This window comes from Nelumbo nucifera, chromosome 8 (genome assembly GCF_055504915.1).
Source record: "Nelumbo nucifera cultivar China Antique chromosome 8, China Antique-T2T, whole genome shotgun sequence".
NCBI classification, from domain to species: domain Eukaryota; kingdom Viridiplantae; phylum Streptophyta; class Magnoliopsida; order Proteales; family Nelumbonaceae; genus Nelumbo; species Nelumbo nucifera.
Window position 1 is genome coordinate 18,234,758 of NC_142656.1, and position 14,384 is coordinate 18,249,141.

Genomic DNA, 14,384 nt, shown 5'->3' on the forward strand with positions numbered 1-14,384 from the left:
CATTCTTGCCTCGGTTCTCCTAGTGTTTGTATGTCTATAAATTCGTTATTTTTTCCCATCTCATTTTTTATCTCAAGCATGTCTTTGCATTTCTGACTTATATTATATGGATAGGATGTGTTTCTGTGTTGGGTTTTTGGAATTAGGTTTTAGTAATGCTGGATACAGAACGCTTGTGATGAGGGCGGATTTGGCCCTCTAGTAAAATTATGACACCTGGCACCTCATGCCAACTAAGTGCAGCCTCTTGACAATTAGACAGCTCGAGCTAGCTACAGGCAGCTCACCACTTACAGGCAGCCTGGCACCTTACGAACAACTCGCCTCCTAGTAGGCCACCTCGAAGACTTGCCTTGGGTAGAAGCACCTCGGCACATTACCAGCAGCTCGGTGAAAAGCAGCTCGGTGCAAGGTAGCTCGTTGCAAAGCAGCTTGGCGTTTCATAGGAAGATTTCCTACCTGACAACATTTCCTGCCAAATCTGGAGACCTGCGCCCACGTCTCTCGCCAGGCGGCGTCGTGCCTGCCAGCCCTGAGAGGTGTCCCTTGTTTATCAGGGTCGTACTTTGCAACGGTTACCTGCGCCCACCAGCTTAGCCCTGGCAAGTAACGGCTGCGGCAGAGAATCAGAGGCGGTTACACCAGATTTGTCAGGACACCACTATATAAGAGCTCTGACCCCCCAGAGGGGAGGGGGGATGAAAAGGGAGGTAACCCCTGTTCTCTAGCTCTCTCATTTCTCTAATATCCTCTTCAAGCTCTCTACTATCAGAGTGCTAACTTAACCATCGGAGTGGCCCCACCGGGTAAACACCCCTGGGTCTTCTGATTCAGTTCTCGCAGGTTCCTCGGCTCCCGTCGTCTACAAAGAAGAGTAGATCACCTCATGCAAAGGGCAGTCGGGTTGCACTTCACTAGGGAGCTCGCCTCCAAGGCAGCACACCCAGAAGCTCATTAAGGTAGCTTACCACCAAGTAGCTCACCACCAGGGAGCTCGCCACCAAGTAGCTCACCACCAGGCAGTTCGCCACCAAGGAGCTCCATCATCTCTGAGTCACAAGCCACTTGGGAGCAGGTCAAATTATGAGGTACTTAGCCAAAAAATTGATACATCACGAAAAAATTGGTATGTGACCAGAACCGGTTACATCAGCCTACATATGAATGCTTTTGGAATTAATGATCAATTAAATTGGTTGGACGACTATAACTGGAATTGGATTACTGATTAATCAACTAACTTGAAGAGTGGAAGCACATGTGTGTAATTGGAGTGGTCTGATTATAACCCATTAGACACCTGGAACTGCTAGGTGATGTCTCTCTGTGTTATTAGTAGATTTCCCTGAGAAAAGTATTGGGTTTCTGAATAACTTTTTGTGCTCTTTCTTTCTTTTCTTTTTTTTTTCTTTTTTTTTACCTTTGGTGTAGCTAATAATACAATTAATGGTTTTATTAGAGCTCTAATTTCTTATGCCTTGTTGAAGGAAAGCAATTGTGAAGAAATAAAAGGTCTATTGATGTATGAACAATACCATACGAGAAAAAAAGTATAACAAGAAGAGAACAAGATTTAGTTCTTTTGTTAGAAATCAACCAAAACTTAACATAAGGACTAATAGTTGGTAAAGAGAACCATACAAAAGAAAAAAAAAAGCACAAACATATACTAATTCTATAATGTGGACCATCATACCCAAAAGCATTATTACATAGCAAGACAAGTAAGAGAAGGATAAAGAGGGAGAGGTTGGGCAATGCTGCATGCTTAGTGCTTCTTCCTGTGAAGTAATTCTTTGGATCAGTAGGCAGACATCTTTGGGTACCTCTTAAGGGTTTTTGAAGTCGATATAGACTATGCCAAACCTTGCTGTGTACCCTGATCTCCATTCAAAAGAGTCTATAAGTGACCATGCAAAGTAGCCAACCACACTGACCCCATCATCTATTGCCTTTTTTGAATTGAGTCAAAATAACCTGTATACAAATTAATTCTCCTAGTGTCATGCAACCCCTTGGGTAATGTCACATTAGCTGGTTCATCCATGCCTGCCATCCAATGTGCTTAAAATAAAATTCCGGGCAAGTCTTAAAGTTTCAAAACATTAGTCCATTAGATAATTATTTTAACGGAGAAAACATGTGCAGTGGCACCAATGGACAGAATTAGAGTGTCTTCTAAGATCCAAATTGTACTTTGTTCCATAAGTAATCCATATTTGCTAAACAATTTAAAAGAAACTATGGATCACAGTTGTCCTTCAAGTGATATTATGTTTTACAAACTGTCCATCTTTATTTGGTATAAGAAACTATTGAGTTATCGGGACCAAGTGAGCAGATTAATTTATTTCTAATTGGAAAGCTATAATGTGAAGATTTAAAATTCAAGTCTTGTACACCATACCGTTTTCTATTATTATCACAGTTGGATTCCCATAGTACTCCTTAATGTAGGTCAGGACCTTGTATAAACTCCATGGAACATCATAAAACCAAGCAGAATTTGCCTAAAAATATTCAAATTATCAAGTTAGTAAAGATGTTTCCTTTAAGTAAGCCATAGCTCAATTAATTAGAATTAAAGATCCTAATTAGATTATAACTACAATTTATAAAATTAATAGATCTAGAGACCAACATAAAAGATAAGGTGTAGTTATTTTAATTACCCTTGGTCCAATTGGCACTCCACTTTTGGCAACTGCAATGTTCACAAACAACCTTGGATCAGTAACAGAAGTAATTCTCACAGGACATAAGTTTTAACAAGAGAGGGTTGTGAGGGAAGAAGATAATACAAGCAAAGCCAACATTCAAGTCCTTCTCATAGCCTAGGGCATGTTTCTTAGTTTGATGCTGAGCATATGCATAGTGTGGAGTGTATTAGTTGAAACCCAAAAAATCTATTGAACCCTTCACCATTTTAATATCTTCTTCTGTGAATTTGGGAGGCCTCTTTCCAATAGTGTTCTTTATTGTCTTTAGATACTCACCATATACTATGGGATGGAGAAACTTGCAAAACCAATAATAACAAACAGTCAATGAAAAGTTCATAAACAGTACTATTCAACAGATGATCATTGAGTTAAGGCTATTTTATTTCAATGGAGTTATGTTGTCACCATCCAAGATAGAAGTTTGTTGCTCTTTGGTCTACATATACTCTTCTAGTAAGCGGTTCATACCAAATAAAATCCAAGACAATACCAATCATTCATTTTTGGTGTGCCTAGAAATTATGCAATTAGATACAGAAGCTCGCAAATCGTGGTTTTGAATGATTTCACCTAGAAAAACCAAATTAACACATTCTTGAGTTCTGGCTTGAAACTGCATGGCATAAAATCATATTATGGGCTGCAATGTAAGGCTCTGTTGCAGAATTACCAGCTATACAGTTTCCATATCCTTTGGAACACCTTCCAGAAGCACTGCCCCCATTACCATAGCCAAAGGTAGAGACCACTGTTGGTTCATTCAGTGTCATCCAATTCTTCACCCTATCACCAAATGTCTTAAAACAAGATTCCACGAACCTGGCATAGTCCTTCCTGTATTGTTTTGTATTAGTTGTTGAGATTTCTTATCAACTAAAAATTTCAAGGCCAAGGGCATGTTCATTTCTTCTTAACTCTTATCTCTTAAAAGGAATCTTTTAACTTTAAGAGAAAAATGATTGTCATTTTCCTCTTATCTCTTAAAGTGCAATCATACAACTTTTTGTTTTCCAATGATACCCCCAAAAAGACAAACAAAAATTCTAACATATGGGGTCAAAATAGATATTTGATAATTTTTAGAATTCAGAATTCGGAGTCCATAACAACATTCTTTGCATTTAGAGTTCAGAGGAAATAAAAGTTCACCAAAACCATTATACTTCTTATGATATTATTGCACTTTCAGATGTCAGACTTTAGAGCAAATGAACATGCCCTAAGTATAAAGGATTTTGTTCAAGTATTTTAACAAGCAGTTAAGCTGCTTTAAATAAACTAAAAGATTATGTTTAAGTTCCGGTGACTGATATACAACTTTTCGGCTTAATAATCCTTTGTACTTCTACTCAATAGCTAAGGGAAGATCATAGTGATATATAGTTGCATATGGGGTGATACCTACAAGTCAAACAAATTATTACTTAGATTTATGTTCGTTTTCCCCTTGCTCAGTTGATCAGAGGTATCAAAGTTAGAAATGGTGGAATGCCACCAGTTACCATTGCTTATAGGTCTAATATTTAAAACCAATTCAGCTAGTACAAATGCAAAATGTTATTAGACTAGTACTAAGGAGGATCAGAGTCGGCGTTTCAAGTACTAGATTGAACCAGGGAATTAAATGGTTGAACAATGAAGTTGGATCATTTGAATTCATAACTGAATAACTAGTCAGAAGAAACATGGCTCAATATGGTTTCGGTGTTCTAAATTAGTAACCAAAATATTGTCCGTCTCCTTTTGAATTTCTTAAAGATAACTAAACTTATTCAATGGATATTGTATCCAAATATATTACAATAGGGGATTTTGGGTTGATCATATGGCTATATTTGAAATGATACATTTTGAAATGGATTGATGTGTTGTGCTTAAACTAGGTTTTATATTTGTTTTTAGTAAAAAAAACAAAAAAAATAACAATAGTAGTGGTTGTGAACCTGTGATGTCTTGATTATAAGAGGTTATCAATTTGCCTAGGCCTTAGCAAGATAATAGCTTGGAGAGTTGTCCTTTTGGCTTTAATTTTAGTCGTTTTGTTTGTAAAGCATTATGGACTATTTGTAAAAGTATTGTTTTCCTGACGTTTTTATGTCTATGATTTATTTTTTATCATCTCTCCTATAAATGCTTTGTTTTTCCCATTTCATTTATTATGTTTGTACATATGTGATTTATTTACTTCAAACATTTTTTTTGTGCACATTGAATATCACATTGCATCAAGTAAGTTTAGTATCCCAATTTGTATAATTTGTTATTGATATGCTTTAATAAAATTTCTTCTTTACTTACCAAAAGAATAAGTCGACTAAGGCTACAAGTTACTAATGTATGAACAATGCCATATGAGAAAAAAAAAGTATAACAGAAAGAGAACATGATTTAGTTATTTTGTTATAAATCAACTAAAACCTTCACATGAGGACCAATAGTTGATAAAGAAAACCATACAAAAGAAAAAAAAAGAACATAGACATGTACTAATTCTATAATGCAGACCATCATATCCTAAAAGCATTATTACACAGCAAGACAGGTGAGAAAAGGATAAAGAGTGAAAGGTTGGCCAGTGTTATATGCTTAGCGCTTCTTTTTGTGAAGTAGTTCTCTGAACCAGTAGGCAGCCATCTTTGGGTACCTTTTAAGGGTTCTGAAGTTGATATAGACTATGCCAAACCTTGTTGTGTACCATAATCTCCATTCAAAAGAGTATATGAGTGACAATGTAAAGTAGCCAACCACATTGACCCCATCATCTATTGCCTTTTTTCTAGTAAGTGGTTCATACCAAATAAAATCCAAGACAATACCAATCATTCATTTTTGGCGTGCCTATAAATCATGCAATCAGATACAGAAGCTCGACAATCATGGCTTTGAATGATTTCACATAGAAAAAACAAATTAACACATGATTGAGTTTTGACTTGATACTTTTCACTATATATCTGAATTGCAGCTGCATGATACAAAATCATATTACGGGCCACAATGGAAGGCTCTGTTGCAAAATTACTAGCTATACAGTTCCCATATGCTTTTAAACACCTTCTGGAAGCACTACCCCCATTACCATAGCCATAAGTAGAGACCGCTGCTGGTTCATTCAGTGTTATCCAATTCATCACCCTGTCACCAAATGTCTTAAAACAAAATTTTGTGAACTTGGCATAGTCCTTCTTGTATTGTTTTGCATTAGTTGTTGAGATTTCTTATCAACTAAAAATTTAAAGGCTAAGTATAAAGGATTTGGTTCAAGTATTTTAATAAATAGTTTAAGTTCTAGTGTGAAATATGAACACAAACTAATTGAATAAGATTGTTACATAATAGTGCAAGATCTTCTCTTTTAGCATTCCTCCTATGCTTTACAGGTGTGGTGACACTTTTTTCATTGGTTGAAAGAGAATTGGTAATACTTCTTGAAGTAGCTGATTTGTTCAAAACAAATATCATGGATTTTGTGGGATAGTATACACAACAATTTTGTGGAGTTTAGGGTCTGATACAAATGCGGGAAATTTTCTAGCATATTTTTTAATGAAGATAAATACATGTTGAATAGTTAATTAAACTCATAACTTGAAGAGCTCTACATTGGACCATCATCTATAAAGAATTTTGTCTTATCTCTTAATGATTAATTGAGATGATGGGATACCTTTTTGGAAGGCTCTATTATGATTTTGTATCACTCTTTATAATGCATATGTGGTTGACAATATGACTTCACAAAACCAATTAATTCGATATATGTACCCTTGCAAATATATATAGACGCCCAACACTAAAGTGAAAATAACTTTACTATTTTATAATTTTATTGAAACTATTATTTTTTCCCACCCTCATTTACACATGTTTTTTTAGAAACTTTTTTTTTACCTCCCACTTGCCTTGCAACGCCGGGGCCTCTCCATTAGTTTAAATGATTGTGGGAAAACAAATTGAATTATGTAGGTTGAATGGTTTCTCCTATGTGTTCAATAGGGTTCAATTGACTTGATGATGAGCGTATACAAGAAAGAGTTCAATAACCTAGGGGGCTATCTTGTTGATATGAGCAGAGTAATTCTTTAGTTGTTACTTTATGGGAGATGTTCCCAATGCACGGTGGAATGTGCCTATGAGATTGTTGTAAGGCGCCTTGTGTGAGGAGCATATCCCACTTCACTTATTTCCGTGCTAACCTATCTTGGCTCACTACATCATTTTGAAAATACCTATACTACCCTTATTTAAAATTTGTGAGTTTCACCAAAGGCTCACAATTGCTTATTAGAATAAGCACTTCCTTTTTAATAGCCTATTTTCGATGCTTTAGGGCATGTTTGGGAGGGCTATAGTTTCAATTTAGGGGTGGATTTGAGCCAAGTCAAGCCGAATACTATCAGGCTCGAGCTCGGCTTGAGATTGTTCTACAAGGCTAAAGCTCGAGCTCAAGCTCGACTTGAGTAAAAAATTCATAAGCTTGAGCTCGATTTTGGAACAAATATTTTATAAAAATAAAAAATTATATATAAAAATATTTTTTATTTGATATTTAAAAGATTAAGAATTATAATAATTAGTGATTATAATAATTTTATTATATATATTATTTTCTATAATTTTATTATATATATATATTCGAGCCAACTCACGAGTCGAGCTCGGCTCGTTTAATAATCAAGCCAATGATTGGGCTCGAGCTCGAATATCTCGTGAAAAAGCTTGGCTCGTTGCCACCCATAAGTTTCATTGTGCTTCAACCCTTCAGCTGCTTTGAAAAAGCTTCACTAGAAAGCTTTTTTTTTTGGTTGAACGACAACATAGTTGGGCTTTCTGAAATAGGTTGTTCATATGGGACCATGTTGAAAGGGCATGTCTATGTGAAAGCCCAAATGGGCACTTAATGTGGCTGAAACCTGTTCACGGGCCCGGCTTCGAGCATGACTTACACTGTGTCGTGCTCAGGCTTTGGACTGGGCCCCATTCAAATTTTGGCAAAAGCCAAGCCCGAGCCCGGCCCATGAAAAGGTAGCGGTCAATAGATCAATAGTGATGCATGATAAAAAAAAGCAAAACAGTACAAAAAGCAACAACCCATCAAATGGGTTAACCATTCAACCATCCGGGTTGATGGATTATTCGATGGGTCACCCAGGTTGACCTGAACCAAAATTGTGATCAGGTGGTGGGCCAACCAGGTCCGACTGGTCCAAAACAGTACCCATTTCAACATTCATCAAATCCCACATAAATAAATCGGGTTGGGGTGGGGGGATCGGAGAAGAGAATTGTCTGATACTCATGTGAGCATTCCACAATCAATCTACTTGGTACCTTACTACTACCTCATGAGTCATGACATGGACTGATGTTTCTGAGAAAGTCATTCATTCAACCAGACAAAACAAAAAGACACTAGAAAAAGCAAATCCATCCCAGAACCAGATGTGTGGCTGGGATTGAACCAAACCCCATCTGGACCATCTCCATGATAGAGCATCCTTTTAGTGACAAAGCACTTGTGACAACAATACACTGAGCAAAGCTCCCACCTCTACTGTCAAAGAAGCCAAAAAGCTGACCGGTTCCATTCATTCAGGCCAATCCATTCTCTGTGGGTCTTCCACATGGATAAGCCCAACTGCCAAAGCCCAAAAAAGTGGCCGAGGATGTGGACGTTAGTAGACCACTATTCCAGTCAGCAGTCCGTAGACGCACGCCCTGTCTGGAGTCCTTCGGTCCTTTCCTTCCCCCTTTTGCCTCCCATCAGTGTCTCTTGTGAAGCCACAGTAAGAGGGAAACCAGCTGCGATCACAATCGACGGCCAGGATGGCTTGACCAATCGCCCCCTTCGATCACGCATCGAACGGTCGCAATCTCTTCAACCTGATACACGTGGCCGTCGTTCAGTACCTGCTCAGCTCAGGCTCAGCCCGCCTCGAAGAACTACAACTATGCACTTTCATCATTCATTTCTCTCCCCGCCTCTCTCTGCTTCTCCAACGCATGTATTTTCTCTGCTGCAGACGATACCGCAGCAGAGGAGAGAGCATCTAGGCGGAGGTACCCGGATTCCATTCGGTGCAATTCATACTCTATTCGGTGTTCTGTGCTGTTTCCCTCCGGTCTCGATATCTGTCAATCTCTATAGTGATTTCTGCAGAGCATTTCCGCTTAGCGGCTGAGAAATCGCCGGAGTTTGTCGCTGGTTGCGGGTGCTGACATGGAGGAAGGGTAGGGCTTCCGGGGTTTTTGGAGATGGATAACTCGTGGCAGAGCAAATGCAGTTCGAGTTGGCAGCAGTCGGCGGCGCCGGCGCTGCCTTCGCCGTCACAGTTATTACCGCAAGGATCTCGGAACCAGGTATAGAGCAATAATCTGGGGTTTTGATAATCTATTTTTTTTTTGATTTTTGTAGTATTTGCATGCATGATTGATGGCTTTGGTGGTAGTTCTAAGCGGTTTTAAGTACAGTAGAATAAGGAATGGTGTTGCTGATGTTGGGCGAAATGGTGGATGGGTGTTAGTGTGATTGGATAAATGGTGCCTTTTGTAATGTAGTATGATTTGCTCGATCAGTGATTGATTGGGTAGCACCTGTAGACTGGGTGGTCTCGGTGAACACAGTCTTGATGCTTGTAGCGAATGGGTTGCGGGGGAAGTCTACTTAGGTGTGTACTACCATCTCCTAGCGCTACTGGGCATCGATATTTCTTGAGCATTTTCACTGGGATAGTTACTGTGATACTTGCAATGATATTGTGCTATCTTGAAGTACTGAAGAATGAAAGGGACCTCTCTCTCTCTCTCTCTCTCTCTCTCTCTCTCTCGCTCTCTCCCTCTCTCGCTCTCGGTCAGATAAGTTGTGGTGGTGCGAGCTTCAGCATATAGGTGGATTTTTTTTTATTATAATATTGTCAATGGCAATCATACCGGTTACCTTTTCTAATATTAATGATTTTGTCTCTAGATGGAGATAAACGCAGGTCACCCTTTTCAATCCTATTCTGTGCAAGAGTTGAACTTCACAAACCGTGAAGTCATGCAAGAACCTTTGGTATTCAGCACACTGAATTTAGGTTCGTCCACTTCTAGCAAGCCTGAGCTGGCAAATTCTTTCCTAGCTCTCCTATCTGGTTCATCATCGCAGTTGCAATCCGAATTCCAGCAGCTGTCAAATTCAAAATCAACCATGATTGCTAGTAAGCTTCCAATTCATGATATCAGTGTTATGGTCAACCGTGCTGGCTGTGGAGGTCCAATTACTCCCAGTGTGCAGTTCTCTCAGCCTCAGGGAAATGAAAACATGAGAAACGATGCAGATGTTTGTCCAATTGCTCCATCCAAGATCATTTCAACTGCTAGCTGTGGTCGTGTTTCTGTTTTGCATGATAACCTTCAAATGGCAAGTCTAAATTGTCAGAATGTAGGTTCTCCCAAGACATCCATCCATCACACCGTTCAAGGCAATGAGAGGGGAGTCAATCCTAGGTGGGGTTGGTTTTCAAGTACAAACCCCAGTGCTCAGCTACATACAAAAAATATTCAGGCTTCAATTAATATTCCATCAGAGACAAAAGCTGCTGGACTTGATCATTCTTCTACTACAAGACGACATCCACGTGTATTTTGCTTGGGTACAAGTGAGTGCCTTTGACACATTATTTCTCATTTCTCATTTGTTTTTTTTTTTTTTTTGTGAGAACATTTCTTCTCATTTAACTTGAAATATTGTTAACATTTCTAAAAATTTTTCTATATGAATTTTGGAAGGTGGAGATCTATTACTCAGCAACACAGGGCTAATTGGAGTTGTATGTTTATGTCATAATTTGCATATGTCTATCTCGAAATTTTGTGAGGTAAATGATAGAGATTAAGCTTATTACATAATAGATGAATGTCTACTACCGGCACTGAGTTGTGTGCATTCATGAATCACGATATAAGAAAAATACTCTTACAACAGTTATTTTACAGCATTCAGGATTGTGTGCTGTTAACCCTGGAGATGCTGTTCGTCTGGAGAGTGGGGAGACCATTTCTCAGTGGCGTAGGCTTTACTTCCACAAGTTTGGGGTAAGATAGGCATGTGCTGTCTGGTATTTTACATCTTATGAACATTGAGCTCCCTTCTCTGGTATACCTGGTCATAAGATAGGTGTGCCTATTGTAAGATAGTGGATTTATACAAGTACATTAACCCGGTTGACTTGGCATAAAATCCAGGTTAGACCAGATTGGATCAAACCGATTGTCCACCAACTATTTACAAGCAACTCAAGAGCTAGAATCTTCTACCCATATGGGGACCCATTAACATCATATTGATTAAAACAATTAAGGGGAGGATAGGCCTGTGTTCTCTCTCTCTCTCTCTCTCTTCCTTGAACCACCGACCTCTGCAACCACCCCCATCTTCCTTGGGGTTTTTGGAGTTGGACTATCCTCATCCCCTGATCAGGTTTACACCTATTTGAAAATTTTAAGATTCCATGAGTGTCAATTAACCTTTTTGAATATTATATTATTTAATATCAAGATTCAAAATATGGCAATGATTGGGGCATATTTGTATGGTTCCAGCAGTGCCCTGGTATGCTAAATAATATGCATTTTACTGTGTGACCACATTCAGGGGGTAGCCAGGCCAAAGACCGACCCCCTGTACAATTTTGGAAAAAAAGAGGAGTGTGCATTTGAAACACCAGATACACAAGTTCGTGCTTATCGGGTATCGACCCCCTGTACAATTTTGGAAAAAAAGAGGAGTGTGCATTTGAAACACCGGATACACAAGTTCGTGCGTATTGGGTATCTCAATATTTTGAACCTTGTTTAATATGCCATAAATTGAACATTGGATATCTCTATCTCATTATCGCATTGAACATTTTTTTATCATCTTTTAATGAATAAGAATGCCTTCTCCCTGCCTATCTGTCAACAGCAATAGGGTTAGTCTCCACTTTGTCCAGCTAACCTGTAAGCCATGAGAAAAATGGACCCCCTCAATCATTTAGGTTAACCATAAATGATATGGGATTCTGTAGCTGCTGCCATGGTTTCTTTCTTTATACCACTGTTCATAACTTCATATTTGTTTCCCCCCTATGGCAATGGTGCAATGCTTATATTGTGGGATGCAAGGAACTTCTGTTCTTCCTCTGCAGCCTGGGCAGGCCTGATATTTGTACTTAGCATCTTCTGTATATAATTGAATGCATTGCAGGTGCAGTTACCTTTCACATTTATGCATATTTTTTTAGATAAATTATTTGTTAGGTGAATAGTACTTTTTTCATGTGCTTCTATTTACTTGAGACTTTCCAGGGATTTGCGGTATTTAGCTACGAACTGTATTTTGCTTAAAATATTTACCTCCTGATTCTCACAATTATTGCCACTTAACTGAGTCTGAATTTATTATTTGTACGACCGTGGCTTATACGCGGATTATCTATCTTCTGAAAATTAAAGTTCTACTTGTTAGTGGTATATTTTATTTGTAGCACATAAAAATCAGGTGGTGATGTTTTTCTGATGCTTTAGATTAGGGTTCCTGATGACCATAGTGGATGGGACTGGCCTGAAGAATTTTTAGCAACCAGTGGTCTGGTGAAATACCAGACAACTGTGCCAGACATGCACAAGAACTCCGAAATGTTTCAACCAGTTGATTCACTTGGAGAACTAGCAAGACCTGGAAAATATTGGAATAATATTTTGTCTTCTAGGAACCAGCATACACAACAAAGTGCTGTACAAAAGCCAGCCAACAACATCATGCACTATGCCCAACAGAGGAATAGTCAGGAGGAAAATAATCTTCTTGTCAAGAATTCGATTGGAACTTCGCATAACGTCTTGCCTGCCATGGTGGATAAGCAGATAATTGAGGAAAATCCCATATCCAGGGGTTTGACAATGCCAACTTCAGCTCACAACAAAAGGCGGCAAGACAATGGATACCAGTCCATTTCTGATTATATTGACTTCATTACAAAAGGTGGCAATCTATTTGTTTCAAACCCAAGTTTGGGGTGTTTAAAATCTCCTGGGACTAATTCTGATACCAACAGATGCAACAGTTCAAGGGAGGCATTTATTATGGATAGAGATGGAATGCCTTCAAATATTGAATTGAGGCTTGGTCAACCGTCCCAGCAGAGTTGTACAATGTGCACTTCAGTTCTGCCAGCTGCAGGGCCTCAACCACTTGACACACTTGGTAACTCCCAGAAGTCTCAATTCCAAGGACATTTGATCCATAGTAGTGAGTTTGAAGATGCTATTTTCTTAGTTTGTTTTCTGTAATCTATTTTTGTTGTCCTCTATCTTTGTTTATTGCTAGCTGTACTCCATTGTTCAGGTGAATAGTTGTGGGTTATGTGATGCAGTGTTTAATCCCAGGGTAACAGAGGAATCCCGGCAAAATGTTCGTTGCAATCCTTCAGATGCAACAATGTCCTATGGAAGAGAGACAGAATGCCAAGTGAACCCCATGCACCATGCTCTTGGAAGTAGCAACACTATATATCCTGCTAAAGTTGAACAGTTTAAGACTGACGCTACTAAGAACTCACTTATTTCAATGTTTCTTTCACACTTAAATGCTGCTTCTGGAGGGGACATCCAGCCCCAAGCTGCTTGTAATATTGTTAGTAGCAATGAGCAGTTTATGCCTGGGGTACCGTGCAATGAATCTCATATATCCAAATGTGATCCAGCTGCTCTCCAATGGAACAGAAGCGAAGGAACAGAAAGGCAGTCCGGCAAACAAGGGCCGGGCCTTCACAATCAGATGGATAAAGGGAAAGGGGTTAGAGTTTCTGATAATTGCTATTTTGTTCCACCTAGAATAAGCTCTGTGTTTCACAGTAAGCAGGTGCCAAATTCAGGCCCCTCTACTGGAGTTATTGGTGGGTATTGCCTTCCCGGTAGTTCAACAGTGTATGAACGACAATCATCTGTTGTAGGCCAACCATCTGCCATGTTATTAGATGCCAACAGGCAATCCAATCAATTTGGAAAGGTGTCTTGCACTGGAAGCAGTGGTCACCTAGATCATGCTTTTCTCAGATCAATCCATTCTTCTCTTGCAACTGCTGGATCAGATATGCCTGTGTCAGTCATTTCAGTAGGCTCCTCTTCCGCAACTTCAATGTCTAGACCCAATCTGATGCCAGCCTTTTCAAACAAGGAGGGTATGAATGTAAATCCACATTTACTGGATGAGAATTTGAGATTGCTTGTATTGAAGCATATAGCTGAGTTGTCTAAGCGAGAGAATGCTATTGCTTCCCATGATATGAACCCAGAACAAGTGAGATTACATAGCTTTTCTAGTACTGAATTGCAGAGGAAGGGAATTATGGAAGATCCATTTGCAGCTGAAGAATCAAGGGAAGGACCTTATCCCAAGAGTAAACAGGATACTTCCAAAGTTTCGAAACCACTACAATCTTGCTCTAATTGCTACACAAGTGGTGGTGTGGGGAAGTTGGCTGATGTTGGAGGTTACTTCTCTTAACACAAACTGCTTTTTTTTTTCACATTTGTTGATTTTATAGGATGTCTGCACTGCAGTTCAGGAGTTTCTGCTTTGATGAATTAGTGAACGGCATCTTATCCTTTTATATATTGGTCTATTATAATTATTAC

The 14,384-nt window shown here is 38.9% G+C and overlaps 1 protein-coding gene and 1 pseudogene across 6 annotated transcripts in view; one reads left to right on the forward strand and one right to left on the reverse strand.

Moving 5' to 3' along the window:
• Window positions 1-1,801: 1,801 nt before the first annotated feature.
• On the reverse strand, window positions 1,802-4,228 carry LOC104588532 (beta-glucosidase 44-like; annotated as a pseudogene).
• A 4,436-nt stretch (window positions 4,229-8,664) lies between these two features.
• LOC104588505 (uncharacterized) overlaps window positions 8,665-14,384 on the forward strand; it is a 42,971-nt gene continuing 37,251 nt past the window's right edge. For 2 of the 6 annotated variants that reach the window (XM_010246456.3, XM_088893162.1), the window contains exons 1-6: window positions 8,669-9,083; window positions 9,691-10,363; window positions 10,494-10,582; window positions 10,701-10,799; window positions 12,273-12,996; window positions 13,121-14,239. In XM_010246456.3, the coding sequence (XP_010244758.1) occupies window positions 8,979-9,083; window positions 9,691-10,363; window positions 10,494-10,582; window positions 10,701-10,799; window positions 12,273-12,996; window positions 13,121-14,239 (2,809 nt within the window). In that variant the 5' untranslated portion in view covers window positions 8,669-8,978. Of the gene's footprint in view, window positions 9,084-9,690; window positions 10,364-10,493; window positions 10,583-10,700; window positions 10,800-12,272; window positions 12,997-13,120; window positions 14,240-14,384 lie in introns of those variants that run through there. The other 4 variants (XM_088893164.1, XM_010246457.3, XM_088893163.1 and 1 more) reach the window with 4 other exon arrangements.